The sequence below is a fragment of the Camelus dromedarius genome, chromosome 8 (genome assembly GCF_036321535.1).
Source record: "Camelus dromedarius isolate mCamDro1 chromosome 8, mCamDro1.pat, whole genome shotgun sequence".
Taxonomy (NCBI): Eukaryota; Metazoa; Chordata; class Mammalia; order Artiodactyla; family Camelidae; genus Camelus; species Camelus dromedarius.
Genome location: NC_087443.1, coordinates 72,986,647 through 73,009,425, shown reverse-complemented (window position 1 = coordinate 73,009,425; position 22,779 = coordinate 72,986,647). Strand labels below are relative to the sequence as shown.

The following is a 22,779-nucleotide window of genomic DNA, read 5'->3' as shown; positions in this document are numbered from 1 at the left end:
AGTCCTTAACAATGTGGTTCTATAAGGCTCCTGTCCACTCCTCTAACTTAGCTCTCAAGACCCCTACTCCATGCCTTCCCCTACTCCTCCTTACTCCAAACCCATACATTTTAACCATGGATCCGTGCTCTTTTGCTGTTCCCAGTGACTCATGGGGCTCAACTTCCTCGTCATGGCCTCTACTAAGCCTTCCTGGTCGAAATCCGACCACCACCCCCACCCCCCTCCAGTTATTGCCCTCACAACACTTTTGCTGCATTCCCCTTACAGGATTAAGATTCAGGGGCGGTGTTTGTAGAACCAATTCGCAAGGTACTGGTTAACTGGGACCCATAAGCCCCGGCAACAGGCTGAAAAATCTTTTCTCACCCTCAGCCTTCACTGAGCTACAAAAGCAGGTACAAACTCAATCAAGTTCTCCTAAAGGTGCTTAGAGGGGGCGGTTAAAGCGCACCGTGAACTCTTGCGGGTGAAAAAACAAATTCTACAAGGTCTTAAGGAGCCAGTTTGAACATGGTTTCCCATATGTCCGAGCAAGACTTCATTCTCCGTCTCTACGATGGAAGTCTATAAACACAACCTTAAGTCTCTACACGTCTCTCTTCCCGAAATATTTTTCATTCTAATAACTACATAATAGTGTAGGAGGGCATCATCACCTCCCTTACACTGACTGGTAAAGGGCTGCTCTTCTAATCCCCTTATCCGATGAGACAACGGATGGGGAAACCTTTGAAACTTGTAAAGCAATCTACAAGCAGCCTACCTAGGATAGAATACCTATCTGCGGGAAAACGCGCCCAAAGGACGCGGTCGGCCGTTGGAAAGCCGGAGGACCCCGGCGAGCGCATCTTCAGCTCAGCGCCAGCCCGAGGGCCGCCCCAGAACCTCCGCCTGTCGCGCGGGGCGGCGGTTGATGACCGTGGCCGGGCCGTTTTGTCTTATAGAGGACGGCCAGAAAGGCCTGCTGACTCGAACACCACGCGGAGCCAGAGCCCTGCCTTAGCCGCAGTTGAAGAAACCGCTCTCGGGCTGGACGGAGGCGGAGCAGCAGCTCAGGCTGAGCCAACCGAAGTGCTGTAAAAATGCCTGGAGCAATCCTAGGACAGCCCCCAGCGCGAGGCACTCTGGGACTTGTAGTCTACTTTCCCGACAGAGCTTTTTCCAACCTCGTTTCCCCGCCTTTTAACGTCGCGTTTATTCTCCCTCTCCCGTCCCAGCATGCCGACTTCCTGGTCGCTCCACGTCTCACGTACGACTACACTACCCAGAAGTCTCTTCTTCGCGTCCCTGCCTGGCGAGGGCGCCGGCCGTCTCCTTTGGACTACAATTCCCAGAAGTCCTCTGGGGGAAGTGCTTCCCTCTCTCATTTCCAGGACCACAATTCCCAGAGACTTCAGCTGCGCGGCGGTTCTCTTTTTACTCGATCTCTTCTTGAGCTGGCCAGGCTTCGCCAGCCAGCCGGCACACAGCGACGACGTGATCCGTCGTGACTGGTCACAGGGTTTCCTCAGGGGTCCGTTTTCCTCCCCACTCAGTTATTCCCTTTTCAGGCCGTCGCGGCTGGCCTGAGCGGTGACCTGGCGGGCCGCGCCTGCGCTCTGCCCCGTTTCCTGCCTGGCTGGTGGCGGCGGCCATTTTGTTCATCCTCCTCCTCCTCCTCCTGCTCCTCCCGGTTGGAGCGCAGTGTCCGGAGCGGGCTGGGGGGAGAGAGCCCGCGAGCAGGGTTCGGTGCCTTTTCCTCTGTCCCCAGCCGGTGCCCGGAGCCCCCCTCCCCTTCCTCCCCACCCCCTCCCCTCCCCAGCCCTGCCCTCCCCCTTGTCCCGGGATCGCTCCGTCGCACCCACCATGATGGAAGACGACGGGCAGCCCCGGACTCTGTGAGTACCGAGACGGGGGGGTGCCAGGCGCCGAGAGGCCCGTGCATCGCGGGACGCTGTGGGAGGGAGCAGGAGAGCGAGGTCGAAGCCGGGGCTCTTGTCGGTTCCCTGGTCTGGGTGGCACGGACGCGAAGTGCATTCCTCATCTGTCCCTTTTTCCTTGGGAAGGAAGCCCTCCCTTCCCCCAAACACAGTCACTTCCTGGGGTCCGGGGCTTGTTTCGACCTTTTTCTCTCGCTCCCTTGTTTGCACCCCCTTGCTAAGCCGCGTTTCCCCACGGCAGAGGCTGTCAGGCCTTGGAGAGCTCCTCCTCCCCCTCTGCTTTTGGGGCCCTGGGCTGGGCCGGGAGCTGGCGGTCCCCATAGGGGCTGGGCCTGGTGGGGGTGGGACTGGGGGTGGGACCGCAGTCACATCCCTTGCGGGCCGCGAGAAATTAGCACTCACGCCCTCCACGTCCCCAGCTCCAGTCGCTCCCGGCTCTTCCAAGATAAGCTCTCCCAGGAAGCCGGACACTCTCCGCCACTCAAGCCCCTACTCTCTCTGTCCCACGTGCCCCCGCCCACGCTGTCAGAAAACACTCGCCTAGCGCCCGCTACTTTTGAAGTGCAAAAGGGATGCCTCTTGCGGCGGGAGCATCTTTCCCTTCTTGGATGACGAAGTTTGGTTTGAGCGCTATCTACGCTAAACTGACAACTAGTTGTTTAAGTGCTTTTGCTCTGTTAGTGTTATCTCCTCCTATTCTGTTTGTGCGTCAAGACCTTCAGAGTTGGATAAAATGATGTTTTTATCAGCTATTCGATGTACATCTTTTGAGCGCTTTTTCTTCCATCTTGCTATATTGCTCTTTACCCTGAAGCCCAATGTAATGAATGAATTTCATCTTCCAGCTGCTTATTCGAGTTTCCTTCCTTTCCTAATGAAGAGTGATGATTCAGCATTTGCATTCCTTTCCAAATAGTGTAGCACTCCTTTTTTTTTCCTCCTGATTTTTTTAAGTGTGAGTAATTTTAATTAAATGTTTAAGTTGGGCACCTTGCATTTTCCTAGCCTCTTGAAGCTCAGCACACCTGCCTCGAGTACAAGGAGGCAGTCAGATTGTTGCTTTGTTTTCTGTTGCCCCTGCCTGGTATTGATATGATCATAGTTCACTTGGCTCTGCAATCTAATGGGGAAATTACTTTTTGGGGAATAAATGAAAGTGAATGGGTACTCAGGAAGTTTGACTCGTTTCTCATCTCTTTACTCCTATCAAAGAAAGTTTGCTCTGTAAAGAAGATAGATACCTATGTTAAATATTGATACAAGTTTGGGTTTTTGTTTTCTTGGTGGGGCAGGGTTGCACTTTTTAATTCCTATTTCTCTAGTATCTCACTAGAGTATCTGCTATCCTGTTTTGAGTATTTGAGTCCAACTTAAGCACATCAACTGCTTGAATAAAAACCCTGCTTAGAAGTTTTGCAGTTATGCTTTGTGCAGTCTTCCATTTCTACTCTCTTTTCCAGAAAAGAGAGAACTGGGACAAACTTGAAATTTGTCTTCTAACATCTGTTGAAGCCAAGAATGGGTAGTTAGCAACCTGGTTTTTGATGGAAGAATTTGGGAAAGCTGGATTTAGAGCCTAGCTAGCATGTATTTAACAAAGATAAAAGTTATATTGTATTTAAAAATCTGAAATGTCATCATTGCATCATAGTAGCTACTGAATAATTGGTAAATTTTTATGGCACCTTTCTTATTATCTGTCTATTCCTTATGAAGAAGAATTCCTGGTTTTTGTTGTGCTATTTCATTATCTTTAATTCATATAACTATCTTTGCATCTGCCTTGTCTTCATCTCCATCAGACCTTGGACCATAAACTAATAAGCTAACTTCTTTGCCACTTATTTTTTTATCTCTACCTTCTCTAGTCTCCTGTTCTTTGAGACTTAAGTTGTCTATGTTTGCGGTTGTCTAAAAATGTGACGTGTGTGCATATAAATAAAGAAACATCTTGAGCTTCATTGTACCTGTATGTCAGTCCATGTTTACTGTTCTGTCTTCCTTTTTCCTCCTCCTGCTCTTCTCCATGGGAAGGGTTTTTTTTTAGACAAGGACTGCTGCATCTTCCTAGGTCTTACCCCTGCAGCACTTAGGTCACTGCCTGGAACGTAAGAGGTACTCAAATATTTTACAATGATTATAAATTCTTTTCATTAAATTAGCATTAAGTCTGTTTTTTAAAAAGTCCTGTATGATTTAAATTATAGGCAGATATGACTGTCATATGTGGTGCAGTCTGTTGATATTTATATATTTTTTTAAACCTTCAAGTGTAAAATTTTGACATAAAAGCAAATGTTTCACAATTGGGTTTTTGTCAGACTTTAATAAAAATAATGCATAATTTAAAAATTCATTTTATGAGTTTTTTCTCAAAGGGTTCTTTTAGATACAAGTAACATGATGAAAACTTTGAAGGTGACTTTAGAGGTTGATATCTAGGGTTTTTGTTTATTTATGGAGATACTTTTATTTTACATTGTGATCTGTGGATTAGGCTTTTAAGTGACTAGTATGTTTTAAAAGAATGTACTCTTAACAAAGCTTATTTTGAACTGTTTCCTTAAAATGCCTGTGTGTTACTAGTGAGGTTTTTTTCCTGCAGACACACACAAGCTAAGACATATGGTTCTATCATCAGAAAACAATATGGTGTTTATAGCCTAGGTAGGTCTTTAAATATTCATTACCTACAGTATTACTAATTTATTTGATGGTATTTAAGTAGTATAGATTTGCTTTGATGTTGAGCCTTAAGTTTGTCCTATAGTTGCTTTGAAGTTCTGTTTTCTGATGTTTTTTGTTCTCGTTTGACATTTTGCTGGGGGGGGGGTGGTAATATATATTAAGTAACTTGAGATCTAAAAAAAACCAAATGAGATCATGGTGTGTAACGCTGGTGTCACTGGTGGACTACCTGCCACCACTACCTTGTAGGACCCACGTTACAGATTTGTGTGGCAGGTAGCTTTGACTGCAGTGATTTGGTCCATGGTATTCCTGAACCTGAGCCTGCTAAACAGCATTAACCTGTAATGGTGTCCTGTGGTAATTTAATTTATTTCCTTCATCTGTTCAGTGCACCGAAATGAGGAATTGTGGATCTGGGATTATACCATGTTATGCAGTGCTGTCTTTAAGGCTGTTTTCTTCCTGATAGGTACTCAGTCAAAAGGAGAAAATAAACCATGGATTTTGAGTATAATCTGAGTATCTAAGGACAGTAGCAGAAGTAAATACTATTAAATCCCGTTATAAAATTGATTAGCTATACCATGGATTTAACTGTGTAGTGGCTGTAATTAAAGCCCCTCATTCAGCTTAATCATAGTCTCTATTTCTTTAAAATGTATGTGCATGTGTGTTGATATTCCTTATATAGTCGGTTAGTTCACTTGTGCCTCCTGCACCTTTCATCCACCCTGCCTCCTTCCTAAAATGAAATACTGACAAATTGATCAGTTCATTGAAGGATATTGTTGCAAAATCTCCTCTTATATAGGAACTTGCAAGAACAAAAGCACAAATGTTACTTTTATAGATATTTAGCCATGGTATCTTGTGTAAAAGTGCTGGTAATTTCAGCCTTTATAGGGCGGATCTTTTCAGAGTGAGAGCATATTCAGTGCTGAAAAGCGTGATTAGTTTTTTGAAAGGCATGATGTTCTTAACTTAAAATTCTGCCCAGTTGGACATAGGAAGTAGTTTGGCAATGTGAACTTTTGCCTACTGTGAAACTGCCAAGTTCTAGTCTCAAATTTAATTTTAACCGTAATGTTAGGGATAAAGGCATCATTTTCTGTTTTTAATGGTTTAGTTTCTATAGTTCCTGTTTTTAGAAGACAAAACAGACCTATGGTATGCTTCCCCCAACCCTCCTTGAGTTAAATATCGCTTTGGAATTCCCTAACTGTTTATTCTTTGAATTGACCTCAATACAAGAATTTGAGCCATTTGTCTTTTTCTGTTATTTTGTACATGTTCTTCAAGTAGAAATTATATATTTAAACCCTTGGAACTTTTAAAATACATTGACTACTTCATAACCAGAGCAGAAAGAAAGTGAAGTGTAGAAACTACATATGCTTTAGAAAGAAAAAAGATAATATTTCAGTGTACTACCAAGAAATGGTGTTTTTACCAGGTGGAGCATTGAACATTTGTCTTAAATATTTTTGTTAGCATTTATTTTGGGATGGATAATTTTATTATAATGTAAAGGTACTTAAGCTGTATATGCTACAATATTTTTAAAGCTATAAAATGTTTCTTTGTTAAGTATTATGATGAATGAAGGCAAATGTAGATGGAAGAATTACAGAACTATGAGTAAAGGAAAAAGGAGTCTGAGATTTGGGTAAAATTGAGGTGAAGTTATATAGTGAATTATATAATTTTTATCCTGGTAAATGAAGATATTCTACATGTTGTTATGAAAGGCTATTTTTATATTAGTTTTTGAAACTTTCTGCTTTACTACTGAACTTTTAGTGGAGATATTTGAAAAAAGGAAACCTTAAAACTGGACTTTTTCTCTAAGTATATCATGACATTCTAAACTTAGATTAACATTTTACTTTGTTATCAGTGCTTGAAATTTAAATTAATGTATCTGACTGTGCTTATAGAAATTCTTCAAAATCTGTAATTGATTGGAAATAGGTTGACTTGGAATAAAAATCCTATGAAACAGTAACAGCTTTAATTGTGACCATTAGGTATGGAAGGAAGGTAATTAATGCCCAGGCAGTTTTTCCTGAAAAAAACAAAAAAACAAAAAACAATGCTGAAACAGTTACATAAATTTAAAATTATTTAAATCATTTAAAATGTGTTACATTAAAGTGATGATTCTATTTTAACTTAGTTACTGGTTAGCTTTGATGTGTGAAAATCAGAAAATCAGTTTTATCCACCCCTATTGTCTTAGAAATGAATTAACTAACAGTTTAGGTTAGATGAGTATTAACACTTAAGGTCACTGTTCATTTTCTTTATAGACAGGCCTACCTCGTATACAAAAAGAAATTCCATGGATTCAGGCTCACAAACAACTATGAGTTAAAAAAAAAAAAAAAAGAAGAAGGCAATTTCCTGGCTAGCTCATAAGCCTATAACCTTTCACTACTGCTGGAAAAAGTATGTCACTGCATGGGTCTGCTCTACTTTAAATATAACATACTTAGTGGCATAGTGGACCTAAACCAGTTAGTCACTGGTTTAGTCTTCCATTTAAGAGACATCGGACTTATGTTTTAGTTTTAGAGCATATTAAAGTTATTGGCACCCACTGCAATGAAATTCTTAGCTGAACAAGAAAATTGCTATTCATTCTTAATCAGGTTTTTCTTTTTTTTTGACATCTAACTTTACTTTTCGCAGTCTATTTTTCCCATTCAGAGTGTCCTATCTTAAACTATGACAACCATAGGTGCGAGGCTTATTTGGTCTCAGTACACTGTTTCCAGATGTTGCATATTATAGTTAGGAAAGTAAAACTTATGTCCTTTTACTTTCCGGAAGAAACTATGTTAAATTTTGCACGTATTATTGGTTTATGAGTATCATAACAGATGTGAGTTTTAGGAATTACATGCTGAGTACCAGAAAGACTCAAAAGCTCGGAAATTTGTTAAGCTAAGTTAAGATAGGTCCATGGTGCAAAAGAAACCAAGGTGATAATCTCTGGGCGGTGGTGGTCTTTTCTTTTAAACTTACCTGTATTTTAAATTTCTTATATAAAATACATATATTCAATTCGTAATTTCTTAAAAAAAATCCTGAATCTTTGGATATGTTATAGTCAAAAGTATACCTAGATTTGTCTTAAATTTTCTCTGCATTTCTGAAGAAATCTTTATATTTGCTTTGTTATCTACATAAAGATTTTTGTTGATTCTGATGCATTTTAGACTAGGAACATTTATTATTTTACCCTGCTCTCCTAAAACAAAACAATGAAGACATACTGTCAGTAACAGTCTTATTGGCAAGACAGAACAAAACCCTTCAATCTCTTGTGTGTTCTGCTGTAGCTTTAATTCTATTCTTTGTTCATGTAATTGCTTTGGTTGTGGGTCTAAGATAAACTCACCTTATGTCTGATATCCCTCTATGATCAGGTGTTTTAATGAATTAATATTTATGGTATTATGTGTGTGTTATACATTATTTTGAATTGTTTCATATCTAGAAATTGTGGTTATCTTGGGACTGGTTTAAATTTTTATTATTTTCATTCTGACAAATAATATGAGAAACAATATATAGGATACAGAATACTATGCTTTTGGGGTATACAAGGTCACATTGATTTGCTCTTTATATACTTAAAGTCTTTCGAAGTATACTTTAGTGGCCTAAGAACAATTATTGCTTTCCTAAATGAAAGTTAATCTTACACTCAAAGGATCAGGCTTAATTGGAAAAATTTTATTGAAGACGGAGGAAGTTAAAATGAACTAAAAGGTAATGAGTAAATGATAACACTTTAGAGCCAGAGATGAAGGAAAATTGCTGATAATGTATTTTTTTCTTCCTGTACAGTTACGTAGGTAACCTCTCCAGAGATGTGACAGAAGTCCTTATTCTTCAGTTATTCAGTCAGATTGGACCCTGTAAAAGCTGTAAAATGATAACAGAGGTAAGATCTTCCCGGTTCCATGTGCTGACAGTTAGCATGATGTTGAACATTTTGAAATACGTGAGTTGGTTAGTATCTTCTCAAGCCTCAGGTTACTAGATGGAGAGATTCATGTTTGTTGTGTTGACTGACTTGATTTGGCTGACAAACTAGGTTTAGAATGGTATTTATTTTGAGAGGACAAAGTTTCTGTGCTGTTATTCTCAAATGGTCCTTCTTCATGATGTAGTTATCTTTGAGTGATTCTGCTTATAGAAAGTTGTTAGAGCTTATCTCAGAATGTTGAAAAACTAGATGGTATTTCATACATTTCCAGTAAGAATGTTACATTTGAAGTTCAGGAGTTGGTGTATGTAGAACATTAGGTTACTATGTACATAGTGCCACACATAGTGCTTCTTGATAACTTTTAGTCAATACTGACTGAACAGCTTTATGTAGATAGAAATTTAAATTGTTAGGATAACTTTGTTTTCCTTTTTTTTTTTTTTTCTTACTTTTTTATACTTTCCTGGTTAAGACTCTGTAGCTGTGCCCAGTGACTCATGTTTTGATTTGTTCTCTTCCTTTTTGTTTATTAACACTTTTTTTTGGACTGTTTACTGAATACCAGATACCACGGTAAGTGCTAGGAAAACAGTGGTGAATAAGACAGTTCCTGTCTCTGTAGAATTTTATAGTCTAATGAGGGAGACAGAGGCATTAACGGGCACTAATTGTAGAGGATAGTAAATGCCATGGAAGGAGCATATAGGGCCATGCAGTCTTAGTCAGGGGAAGCTTCATGGGGATTCATGAAACTGAATCCTGGTCTGAAACTGAAAAGGAGAGTATGGAAACTGGCTGGGCAGGAATTTGAGGAAGAAGGGATTCCAGAGAAGAATGTTGATCCAGCCAGGTAGATAGAGAGTGGGAGTACTTGTGAGATAAAGAGAGGGAAAGATAGAAATCATAATATGGTTGGAGTTTCAAGTGGAATTAGTCTTAAGTGATGCCAGGAGTTGAGGCAGGAGTGTTCAGCAGGGACCAGAAACTCTGTGCTGAGGAATTTCTGTTATCTTCTGAGACAGAGGGGAACAGTTAAAAACCTATAAAGCAAATTGGCCTTTTGATCTTTTTTTCTAACTAATAATAATCATTATTCTGTTCTGGTATATTATCTCTTCTTTCCTTCCTGTCTTTGATTATTTATTCATTCATTCTTTCATTAATCAGAAACTTACTTTGTATTAGGCACTATTCAAAGCACTGGGGATATAATGCAGAGCTAGACCAGTGAGGTTCCCATGAGCTCACATACTAGTGAGAGTATTGTTAATAAACAAGTAAACTAGATAATTCTGGGTAGGGATAAGAGCTATGAAGAGAATAAAATGGTTCTGTGATGGTGATTTGAATATTGGTACCATATAGGCTTGGTGAGAGAAGATGTCTTGCTTCAATTGGCATCTATTTTCTGAATGTAATAATAAAGGTTTTAAGGAGACGGAAACTGAAGTTTCAGTCATTCGTACTAAGTTACCTAATTAAATGTTGGGGTTTTTGCTGTCGTCTGTGATCCAGAAATCTCTAATCAGCAGGCATCTGACTCAACTAAATTTTGAAAGATCAAGTGATTCTTTCTTAGACTATGGATGTTTGGTATGGGGCCAGTGTGATAATGAGTCAAAAATCACCTCTTCGAGCTGAGACAGGAATAACAAGATGGTGCCATCTACATTAAGAGCTGGAGACAGAGGGAACACAAGGTCACAGGCCTTAAGTTGGTAATGAGCTTGATGTGTTTGTGGATTCAAAAACCAGAATGGCTGGATTCTGGTAAATGGTGGGAAATGAGTATAACGAGGTAGGCAGGCAGGCAGGGTTCCGAATCACATAAAGCAGTAAGGGCCGTGACAGTGTGTTTGGATTTTACTCTGATTGCAGCTGGGGTTTTAAGCCGGGTAATGAGGTAATCTTATTTGCATCTTTAAGATTACTCTACGTGGAAAATGACTTGTGTGGAGAATGGATTGTAGGGGGCAAGAGTGGAAGGAGAGGGAAACCAGGTGGGTTAATTTCACTAGTTTAGGTAAGAGATGATGTGGGAGGCTTGTTCTTTAGAGTGGTGGGCATAGAAATAGAGGTAGATAAATTTGGGATGTATTTTGGAGGTAGAATCAATAGAACTGGATTGGCTGTGGGATGTAGGGAAAGGAGGACATCAAGAAAGCCCGCTTAGACTCTTGTCTGCAGTTGTGTGGGTGGTAATGCTGTTTATTTGCTAAAATGGGCATAACTGAATGAGGCACAGGATGGGAAGGAGGAGTGGTGGGAATCAAGTTCTGTTCTGGCAATGTTAAATTTAAGATGTGCATTAGACATATAAATGGACATCGTATGTAGGTAGTTGGATAAACTGTTTTGGAACTCTAGAGAGACCGGTATTGATGATACAAACTTGGAGTGATATATGAAGCCATGGACTGGGTAAGATCTAGTTCCTAGCTCTAGAGAGAGTGCTGATAGAGAAGAGAAGAGGAGCCTAGGTTCCAGCCCTGGAGCATCTCAACACTTAAGTGACATTCATAGTTTGAGTTAAGGAGGAAAAAGGAGCTTCTGAAAGATCCTCCAGTGAGGAAACAGGAAAACCAGGAAATTATGGTGGGATCTACAGGAGATGATTTAGACCAGAAGGAGAGTTGTCAACTGTTTTGAATTCTGCTTGAAAGTCAAGATGAGGACAGAAAAGTGATCACAGGTGGCAGAGAATCATTGGTGAGCTCAACACGGTTTCCTTGGCCTGGTTGGGTTGGGAGCTGACTGGAGTTGGTTTAGGAGAGAATGGGATCTGGCCTACTACTAGTTAGATAAATTTGAAGTGAGAAAGTGGAGTCACTAGAAAATTTTTGAGAAACTTTTGATAAATTTATTTTAATGGTATTTTTTTTAAAAAACCCATGTGCACAATCAGCCACTTGAGTAGAGGGGTTTGAAATGAACTTTCCTAATTTATCTGTATTCTATAACCCTACATTTGAATTTGTAAATAGTTGTAAAATCTCTTATTTCTCTGTCTTGATATTTATCTCATCCAACAAAAATTAGTGTCAGCACCAAGAACATAGTTGAGTGTCCTTGGTGGTGGTGTGAATGGGAGGCTTTCAAAGGGTGTGAACTCTACTAGACTGTTACATTCCTTTCCTAAATTTCATTTTAGTATATGAGCAGTCCCTTTTCCCCCTTAATTTTATTATTTTTTACTTTAACTATTGTTTATCTTAGATTCTAGCTTTCCTTCTGTACTATAATAAATGTATATTATCAATTCTAAGGCAAATGTTAAACATTGTTAACATCTGACAGTTGGGATATGACAAAAATCAATGGTGTCTTAGATGAAATGCAGTGTCATGTGAGAGAGAGAGAGAGAGAGTGTGTGTGTGTATACGTACGTACATACATCGAATGGGATCTGGCCTACTGTTAGATAAATTTGAAGTCAGTAAGGATGAACAGACTCATTTACAAAAGCCTGTTGGTATCAGTTCTACCATTGGACTCCTGTATGTTTTGCTCCAGTACCAGTGTTTTCCTTAGAGATCATCAGGGCAGAAGTAAGAGTAGAAGGAAAAATTGATTAGCACAGTTTTAGCTTATTATTTACCTTTAAATCCTTTTTTCAGTGAATGTTACTGGTAAATGTTAACTCTTACGAGAGGAATTTGAGTGCATATTTTTATTTGGCGTCTTTTCCCCTACTTCCTTTCTCTGCCTCATAAGAACAGTGTTCATGTGGCTACAACAATCTAATTTGGTATGAGAGCCCATAGTTTTCTTGTCATTATTAATGATTACACTTCTTTTCCCTCAAGGAATTGCCTTCTGGTTGCTTCACCACTATTGTTTTAGACGTCTTATTTTGAATTTTTCTTCTAAAACTTTCCTGGAATGAAAAACAGTGGTTGTTGAAAAGAGCTTTATTTTATCTGGTATTTTTAATCCCTTGTGAGTGCAACTGGAATTCTACATTTTAAATTTTTTTTTAGGATATTTTACATTGAATATATAATTATCTATTTGCCAACTACTGTTAAGTATAGTATAGTAGAATATATTTAGTAAAGACTTCTTATATTGGTGTTTTTGTGATATAAAATTGTAGCTTTGTCTTGGAATATTTTATTCAGACACATTTTCAGAAATTTTTTTCTTGGTCACTACTATATTTTTCTAATCTTTGGAAGACCAGATTCAAAGTGTATAGAACCTCCAGTGCTTTTAAAGATTTTAAAAGATAGGGAATTCATTTCAATAGCTGGTTTATAAATCTGAAACTTTTCTGTTTTCATTCTCATTCCTTCCTTATCCAGAAAAGAAATACATAATCTCATCTCATCACATACAGTACTAATCCTAGTTTCGATCAGGAGTGTAAAGTTGGTTCATTTCTGTATTTTTTTTATAGTCATGGGATACAGTTAATGAAGGATTATGATGCATAAGTAGAATTCATCCCTTTGAAAATAATGTTGGGAGAGAAGAGCAGTGGTAAGGAGTGGTCTTTATCTCAATTCTGAACTTCAGGTTTTGTTTGGTCTAATATAAACTTCTGTTTTATATTTAGCATACTGCACTAGAAATCAGTATTTTGATTTAATACTGATAGTCATGATTCTGTACTGCTTTATAGTTCTGTTTGAATACAGCAGCATTCTGAGGTGCAAAGTCAGGTGTAGGTGTAAATCTTATTTTTAAAGTGTTAGGCTTTCATAAGCTTATGCAGTCTGACCGTGTACATTCCTAGCTATCAGTAATGTTTTTTCCTGGATTTTCTTCTCAGCAACCCGATAGCAGAAGGGTCAACTCTTCTGTTGGATTTTCTGTTTTGCAGCATACAAGCAATGACCCATATTGCTTTGTGGAATTTTATGAACACAGAGATGCAGCTGCTGCATTAGCTGCTATGAATGGGAGAAAAATTTTGGGAAAGGTAAGATTAAGAATGATGGCACCTTATGAGTGTATATATTTGCATGTCAAATTAGTTTGCATTCTTTCCTAGCAAGTTTTTTTTTTTTTTAACTCAGCTCTGCCAAGTGATGGTTTTGCTTTTATTCAGCCTAATGCCTTTACCAAAATAATCCTGCTTGATAAGTAATTTAATAAGTGGTAAGTGTTATGATTCATAATGACATGCCTAATAATTGTATTAAATATAATCTTTATTTTTAGGAGGTCAAAGTAAACTGGGCAACAACACCAAGTAGCCAGAAAAAAGATACTTCCAGTAAGTACTCCTGCTGCATTTTACTGTGGAAGAGTTCTGAAATTATCCTGGCAGCATTACCAGCTGAAATAGGGTTTTTTCTTCCCTTAGTGTTGCCTAAGAAAGGTTTAGTAACTGACTTAAGTATTTGATTACCAAATGCTTTGATTTCAGATCACTTCCATGTTTTTGTTGGAGATTTGAGTCCAGAAATTACAACAGAAGATATCAAATCAGCATTTGCCCCCTTTGGTAAAATATCGTAAGTATCATAATCAATACTATACTCGATAGTGATAGGCAAAATTGTATATGATTAACTTGTATCAGAATTAAGATTTTGTTTCCCTAGTTAGTGTGATTTTTTTTGTTTGTTTGTTTTGTTTTGTTTTTTTGATTAGTAGATGTTGTTGAAAATGTTAATGTCATTTCAGTGTTTTGGGGTCTTGTTTCATCTAATCCTGTGTATAAGATGTTAAAAAAATTTTAAGTGATTCTGTTTGTTATCTTTAAAGCAGATGTTTAGGTGGTAAAACCTATTATAAAATCTGACTATTTGTCAAATGTTTTCAAAACTTGGTGTTTAAAGATACGGGTTAACCAGAAATAAATGTGATTTATACTGTGTATTAAACTTTTATAGAAGGAGTTTATAAATGGGGGAAAGTAGGTAAACCCTTGGGTATATTGTGATGAAATTGAAAATGTACATGCTTAATTATAATGGTAAATGTGTTTTGATATTTTAGTTGAAAAGTAGCATTATTATAGTATTAAAATGTTTTAATGTCTGAGCCATAAATGTGAGATTAATAGTAGATTTTGTTTGTTAGTGGTATTTGATTCTGCTAATTAGGGCCCAATTGTGGTTTGATTTTTTTTTTTTTTAACAAAGTTTATGCTCAAATTTCACTGTATGTTATTTGATCAAATATATTGGAAAATTAAAAGTGATTACTAGTTCTACAAAATGTTTATCACAGTTTATCTTTCTGATTAAAATCACTTTATTTTATGTATTTCCTATAGATTTAAATTAAACGTTTTAGTATTAATTTACAGAAATAATGTTTCAACTGAACAACAGTATTTCTCTATAATTTGTTGTTCTATAGATTTAATTTATTTGATAGAAAGATTTAATTTTTAATTTTCTGTTTTGATATTTGCTTTGCTTTTTAATCTCTAAATGTGGTAAGTAGTATTGTTTTAAAAATCAGTATAAAAATAATACAGGTTGCTGTTTTTCAATCTTTATTTATACCTGAGACCTGCAGTTTTTCTAAAGTCCAAGTCACAATTAAAAGTAATAGCATTCTGGTTATTTTGCAGAATTGCTCATAAGAATGGACAGGATCTTGAAGGCTAACTGCAAGGAACTGTGCACACTGGAACTCAGTTGTAGATTTTTTTCTCATTTCTATTTATTCTTATTATACATTATTTATATATACATATTTTAGTATTTACATTTTAACATTCTATATTCAGTGGAGTTCTATATTTCCAATCATTTTAACTTACTCACTAAAATTTCTGTGTAAATTTGTTGTTTTCGTACTGGTGTGCTTAGCATTGTTGTTAGTTTTTTATTCTCCTTTCTTAAATTTCTGAAAATGTCAATTTTTCAAAATTTACAGCTGCCCAAACTCCAAAATGATGGTAGAGAATTGACCAAGAAAAATAAAGAAATCTGTTAACAGGCCATGTATGCCTTTTTAATTCCTATTTTTTCCTCTTTTTCAATTTTTTAATATTTCATATATTTTGTATCACTAGGCAGAAGACATTTAACTATTTAGAGATTGCATGGTAAAGTAGTTAGCATTGTTACAGTAATTTATAGAACCAGTAAACCTTAGAGGACACTAGCCAATAGAATATTAGAAAAGGAAACTATTGTTCCTGTTAATCTTCAAATTTGAGCATTTAGTTTAGAAAGCACAGGCTATGTGATTAGGTTGCATGTTTATTACATGTTTTTGTCCTACTGCTTTTTTCTAACAGGTAAAGAAGCGTTAGGGAGAGTTCAGGAATGGCTATAGTTAATTAGGGCTAACTGGAATTTTATTTAAAAAAATGCTCACAATACAGTGTGTGTGGTTCCTTTTAGTTTTTATTTTGATGATGTCTCTTACTTCCCTCATTTAGCTGTGCTTCTTTTCACAGGGATGCCCGAGTAGTTAAAGACATGGCAACTGGAAAATCCAAAGGCTATGGCTTTGTATCTTTTTATAACAAACTGGTATGTTCTTTCAGCTGAATTTAAGTTTAATACACAATTTAGTCATTAATTAATGAGTATTTTTGTCTGTTTCAGTAATAGGGTATAGTTCTTTTTTTTTTTTTTTTTCATTAAGCTTGGAAGTAACTGGGAAAAGACAGGCTGATTATAAGGAAGAGTATTAAAATTGTATTTGTGAATTGGTAACGGTAAGATGTGTTAGCAGTAAAGCACAAAACTAGTGCAGATGAGCTGATACCAGAATTTGGAGGAAAGTTAAATTTGTCTTAACCATGAAAATCTTAGTTTTAAATATTTATTATGCAATTTTTGTAGCTGGGACGTTAATGGTTATAGCAGATGAAATTTAAGTAATTCATCTTGATTTTTACATGTATTTAAGAAAGAGGTGCCAAAATATCTTAAGCATTTGCATTAACTGTAACATCAAATAATAAAATAAAATGGGCTTTGATATTAGCATTTTGGAACAGTTTCAGCAACTTAAATTATTTACATTTTATTGAAGCAGTAAGATAAAGGGCAGGAGTTGTAATTTTTGCTTAGATTCATTGTAAATTCACATTGATTTTGATCATCTAAACTCTTTATAGGCAGCCATTTTACAGCATTCTAAGTCATAATGCAGAAGTCTTTTGTCTTAAGTTTTAAATCCTGTGTTGTAGTCATAATCCATTGCTATTAGAATGTAATTTTGAGGAGTATGTGATATAGACCATAATATTAAGACTTTATATGTTCTTCAGTAAAGTTATTACAAATCAACCATAAAATTAAGATATTTGAAAACAACTTTCTCTTTTTTTTTTTAGGGGGCAGAGTAATCAGTGGGACTGTGATTTTCCCTTGTGTATTTTTTGAATGATAAATTTCTCTTGATGCTTAAATACTGTCCTGGCATTTTGAAATATATAAATAAAAATGACTTTAATGAATCACTAAAGTTCGAGTAATTTTTTCTTGTGAAATTAGTTTTATTCATTTAGGATGCTTAGTGAATCCTAACTGATAAGATTTATTGGATATAGTGATGCCAGCATTTTATTTCATCTTACTGGGTCTTATATGCCACTATTTTCTGTGTTTGTAATTGCTCTTTTTTTCTCTTTTTGTTTATAGGATGCAGAAAATGCAATTGTGCATATGGGAGGTCAGTGGTTGGGTGGTCGTCAAATCAGAACCAATTGGGCCACTCGTAAACCACCTGCACCTAAAAGTACACAAGAAAGTAAGATGTGTCTACTTTTTGCATTAGAATTATGGATACTTAGCAAAATCATATATTAGTTAGCCTTAATTTTTTAAAATTTAAATTTATTAGCGTTGCAAGACTCATTTTCATCTTGAATTTAATTGTCTGAAAATAACTGGGCTTTGTTGCAAGTATATTTGGAGCTGTGAACCAGCTGATTTTATAGGTCAAATCATAGTGTCAAAAAAAATTCTACTTCTCCCACAGTGAGGCGTATAAGTATACAGTAATCAGTTTTATAATGCTGTATAACCATTAACATTTTTGTTTTCTTTCTGCAAATAGATAACACTAAGCAGTTGAGATTTGAAGATGTAGTAAACCAGTCAAGTCCAAAAAATTGTACTGTGTACTGTGGAGGAATTGCTTCTGGGTTAACAGGTACAGTGTCTATGGTGCTTCATTGCTATTAGTAGGAATTTCTTGATAACAGTAACTTTAAATACTTTACTTCTACGTTTTTGTTTTTCAGATCAGCTTATGAGACAGACATTTTCACCATTTGGGCAAATTATGGAAATCAGAGTTTTTCCAGAGAAGGGCTATTCATTTGTCAGGTAAAATTCTACCTGTAATTTTCTTTCTTTTATATTTGATCCATTCCTTTCAGTTATATTATTTGATCCCCTCAGGTACTGTTATTTTAGTACTTTGCAATGTAGAACTTTATTTACATGACGTACTTTAGGAAAATACCAAGTTGATAGTTATAAACTAATGAGTTATGTATTACTTACTGTGTTAAGTCTTAAAAAAATAAAAAACAACCTCCTTCTCTTCCTCTCTTAGATTTTCCACCCATGAAAGTGCAGCCCATGCCATTGTTTCGGTGAATGGTACTACAATTGAAGGACATGTTGTTAAATGCTATTGGGGTAAAGAATCTCCTGATATGACTAAAAACTTTCAACAGGTAATTCGATTTTTCATAGTAGTTTTTAAGGTTTCCATCTTACATGTCTACATAAAAGCTTTAGAAACTGTAAAAAAACAAACAAAGCATATATCTGCTTTCAGTTGATTTTATTAATGCTATTTCAAAAGTGATTATTTTGCGGTATTAACTGAATCTTAATACTTTCTTTTCACAGGTGTCACCACCCCAATAATCTTAGACAATGATAAATAACAGAGTCCTATTCACATAAGGGTGCTTACTTAGTTTTTCTCTTCCTTGTCTCCCACTTTCTTCAAATACTGTGTTTCTTACTTGTTCCCTAAAATAGTACTTTGCTTTTTCCTAGGTCGACTATAGTCAGTGGGGCCAGTGGAGCCAAGTTTATGGAAACCCACAACAGTATGGACAGTATATGGCAAATGGGTGGCAAGTACCGCCTTATGGAGTATACGGGCAACCATGGAATCAACAGGGATTTGGAGTAGAGTAAGTTGTTTGAGTTTTTCCGGAATAGAAACAGATTCGGTTCTGAAAAAAGGAATTAAAAAGTGTGTCTTCCTAGGGAGAATCTAAATTAAATACGTTGAGCTAGCTATGTGGCATTGTAAGCATTGTAGAAACCTTATAAAAGTGATTTGTGATGCTAAAATTTTGCTTTTTATTATCTAGATGGAAAGGGAGTTTGGGGTAACATTTGGTGTGTCCTACTATCTCTGTGAGCAGTTGGCAGAATTTGATTTACATTTCTAATATTTTATGTACTTGTTTATTTTTGCATGGAAAAGATCTTTGTCTAGATATGTTAAGAAATTTAATGATTTATGCCTGTTGACTTGTGTGAGAAGTCTCAGAGATTTATCTGATAAAAAGCAGTTTTGCCTTTTTCTTTTCTTGAGAGATTGGGTGGGCCTTTTGCCCTTTTTCCCCCTAGGCCAGCCCAGACCTTTATTTTCACTGATTCCTTCTTCTCTTTCCAGTGTGGACTTGTGTTTTTAAAATTGCTTATAAACTCATATACCATGTGTATAGTATATGATGGGTAGATGATGTTGATGTGTTAAATCATTTGTCATTTTTAAAAAATCAGTTTTGAGATACTCTTCAGAGAAGTCATTATGTTGTTACCTTAGCAAACATTTAAGACTCCTGATGTGGATGTATGTATCGTTTGTTTCTTTGCTCTTTGTTGTAGATATGTTGATTTTTGTCTATTCTTTGATTAGGCTCTGCTTGATTTTTGTGTTAATGTAGATAATTTTTTCTTTGTGTTTGCTGAATTTTTTTTTTTTTTTTCTCTTCCAAGTCAATCACCTTCAGCTGCTTGGATGGGTGGATTTGGTGCTCAGCCTCCCCAAGGACAAGCCCCTCCCCCTGTAATACCTCCTCCCAACCAGGCTGGATATGGCATGGCCAGTTACCAAACACAGTGAGCTGGGACTCTAAACAAAATGTAATTCATGATAGCTTCAGTTTCCTGTGACACTCTGAAGACATGAAAGTAGACATCGGAAAATGAAAATATTTATTTTAAAAATTGAAATGTTTGGAACCTTTAGCACAGCTTTGCTTTGGTGAAGGACACATGTCTTCTAGTTCTGCCTTTTTAAGTTCTTGTTCATGATGGATATGAACATGATTTTTCTTTGTGTACAAAAACTAAAATAAAGTCAATAAAGACAATTCTGACTACAAATTTTGATATAATAGAAATGGGTAATACATTTTGATTCTTAGATACTATTCCATTTTTACCTTGCTATTCAGTATTTTAACTCACTGTGTTTTTAAAAGCAAAAAAGGGAGGATCATGAAAAACTGGGAATCACATATAAGTTCATCCTCAACCTTGATACTCCCCTCCCCTGTCCTGAGGTGGACCACATTTGAAGTCAGCAGAAAAAAGTGTGATATTGAGAAGAAATGCATGCGTTTGGAGTCGCTTTGGAGGAAGTACTTTCTCTGTGCCTAAAGAAACTGAAGCCAGACTGATAAAAGAAATTTTGCAACCTAAATAAGGAACAGCATTGTCTGAGTTACTTGAGCAAATGTTGGTGGTTCACATTAAGACATATTTTTAAAACTTTAAAAAGTGTTAATTATTAAAACTGTAGTAAATTACATTTCATTTGGGGTGGGGGGAAATTCCAAGTATGGTGTTTGTATTAAAGTCAGACAGTCATACTTAATGCTTTTACATGAAGTTTAAATGATATACATTGTAAATATTGAATACAGTGTTTAAAAAGCATGCTTCAACATAGAAGTAGCAGCAATGTAATTATTTGAAGTTACTCTTAACACACTCCACTGCATTGAATGCAATGGATGAATAAGAATGTTTAAGACTGACATTTCCAAGGTTGGCTACTGTGTAAAATTAAAATTATACAAATGACTATACAGAAAAAGCCTTAATTTTAATTTCATAAAAATCTTTGATGCATTAGTACATTTTAAAGTGTCATTGGAAATTAGATTTTTTTTCTTTTTTCTTTTTTTGCTTTACATCATTTGGTATGTAAATACCTTGATTAAAACCTTGTAAACTTATTTCAAGGTTCCTATAAGTTGTATAGTACAAGTGTTTTTTAAAAATTTGGGGGTGTTTTTTAAAATTAGATATATTTTGCCCAAGAATTTTTTTAACAGGATTGCTAAAACATCTTATTTAGACAGCTTGATGTACCAATTTATAATTGGATATTCAGCTTAAATAATACATAGAGTTGTGAGTTTTATTTTTAATTCTTTTTTTTTTTTTCCTTGTGGGGAGTGTGCATGGGAGGATGGGCCTGCACAGAGGCTGAGTTGTATGTCTGCAGAATTTGTAAATGAATTGACTGGGTAGATATATAAGATTGACGTTTGCTTCTGAGGTATTTTTCAGGCCATGTGGATAAAATCTGTCTCCAACTTCTATCATTACAGGAATGTAAAAGATATAAAATCCTGTATATTTAATTCTGACAGCTAGGGGGTGCAAATGTTTAGGCAGTGTATTTGAAATGTTATAAGGCCTGGACACCAAAATGAGAAAACTCTTTACAGTTAAGTAGTAAAGTGCAGCAAGCACCCACAAATTAACTATTTTGTAAACTTTTGAAGTCTTAACAAGTAGCTGTAAAATAATGATGGTTTTATAAATTGGTGACCACAATAATTTTGTTATTTTCCTTCTTTTCCCATTTAGAAATGTATCAAACATAAAAATTCAGAGGGTCTGAAGTTGTTCATCTTTGGGCCAAATTTTTTTATGGCACTTTAGTTTTAACCACAGGAGTCATCTATGACACTCTTCTATTATAGTAACATTTACCCTTCTTTCGTTCATGTCAGTGTCTTTGGGGGATGCTATGGAAAAGTTACTTTATATTTTATAATGAGAACACTCATGATATCAATTATGCCTCCTAGTTAAAAATTTCTTAAATATGTGTGAAACTTGAACTAAAGATTTCTTTTATATATATATTGATAAAAGCCTATTAAATTCTCAGTTTGCCTTTATTGGGTCTGCCAGTAAATTTAAGTAGCTTATTGCAATAGCAGCTAAATATAGCTGCAGTGTTTCCTGGCTGTATATTCTGTGATTTAGTAAAATGATCCAGACTAGTTGTATTGCATAGTAAACATGACTGAAGTGTCCTTGGTCTTAATCTGAAAGAACAGGATTATATGCCCAGTTCAGTTAATGGAAGTTATTTCATATTAAATGGTTTTTAAAACATAAAGCTACTCACCCAAATGCAATGCACCATTTTGGAATACAACTGTCAAACTAACGCAGACTCAAGACTATTTTATAAAAAAGTGAAGTCAGTGCTATCTTGATACAATTTAAGCCTAAGAATCGTTGCCTTTTCCATGTTCATCAAAAACAGCAGAGATTCTTTGGCATGCAAGAACATGTTTTTTCGTAATTACTTTTAAGAGTTATTTTGGTGATTGTTTCTGACTGCCATCTTCTTTGATCTAATCTCTCTACTAGTATTTCCCCCCATGCCATTCCCACTTCATTTTTATGTCTGCTGGCAGTGAGAGGCTAAAATGACTGGCCAACTTGAGCCAAAGCTGTAAACCACAGTTGAAGTAAGTCTTTCAATAAAGACTAGACTATGTGATAAGTGGCTTTTTCTTATTGTCGTTTATTACATAATTATTTCTTCCAGGCTGCAATGAAATAAGTGATTCTATTTTATTTTATTAGTAAGGCATACTGAATATATGTATATTCAGGACTTATTTCTGTGTTCTGTGTAAGTGATAAAAGTCCATTTGCCCTGTTGGATTAAAATTTAATTTCTGGGTATGGAGAGGTAGAAATTTGCATCCTTCTAAAAATGTATGCTTTGTTGAATATTAATATATAAAAATCTCATTAGTTTAGAGTCCACACATATTAGGAACCACAATTTTACCACCTCTAGATTTATGTTTGGTAGTACCAATAAATAAAGATTGCTCTGGACAAACAGAACTAGAAAAAGAATTTAGTAAATTGTATAGACACCTTTCTAGCAGATATGCCCAAATTAAATCTTACCTAGTCATTAAAAGTTAGCATTTGGGCC

At 36.1% G+C, this 22,779-nt stretch overlaps 1 protein-coding gene across 5 annotated transcripts; it reads left to right on the top strand.

Moving 5' to 3' along the window:
- Window positions 1–1,381: 1,381 nt before the first annotated feature.
- Window positions 1,382–22,332, top strand: TIAL1 (TIA1 cytotoxic granule associated RNA binding protein like 1). 5 transcript variants are annotated; one of them, XM_031461860.2, is made up of 12 exons: window positions 1,382–1,880; window positions 8,469–8,565; window positions 13,388–13,537; window positions 13,780–13,834; window positions 13,988–14,075; window positions 15,983–16,058; window positions 17,178–17,286; window positions 17,596–17,691; window positions 17,783–17,867; window positions 18,100–18,223; window positions 18,555–18,694; window positions 19,512–22,332. In XM_031461860.2, the coding sequence occupies exons 1-12, from the start codon at window positions 1,849–1,851 to the stop codon at window positions 19,636–19,638; spliced, it is 1,179 nt and encodes a 392-aa protein (XP_031317720.2). In that variant the 5' UTR covers window positions 1,382–1,848; the 3' UTR covers window positions 19,639–22,332. The 5 variants fall into 5 exon arrangements, with proteins under 5 accessions (XP_031317720.2, XP_010996147.3, XP_064344553.1 ...); XM_010997845.3 differs by having other exon boundaries at window positions 1,383–1,880; window positions 13,439–13,537; XM_064488483.1 differs by lacking the exon at window positions 1,382–1,880 and adding an exon at window positions 4,545–4,589 and having other exon boundaries at window positions 13,439–13,537.
- Window positions 22,333–22,779: the final 447 nt, after the last annotated feature.

Coding starts and splice junctions, on each gene's coding strand:
- TIAL1 (XM_031461860.2), top strand. CDS start 1,849: ATGATGGAAGACGACGGGCAGCCCCGGACTCT. Junction 17,692..17,782: donor AATTGCTTCTGGGTTAACAG/GTACAGTGTCTA, acceptor TTTGTTTTTCAG/ATCAGCTTATGAGACAGACA. Junction 18,224..18,554: donor TGACTAAAAACTTTCAACAG/GTAATTCGATTT, acceptor GCTTTTTCCTAG/GTCGACTATAGTCAGTGGGG.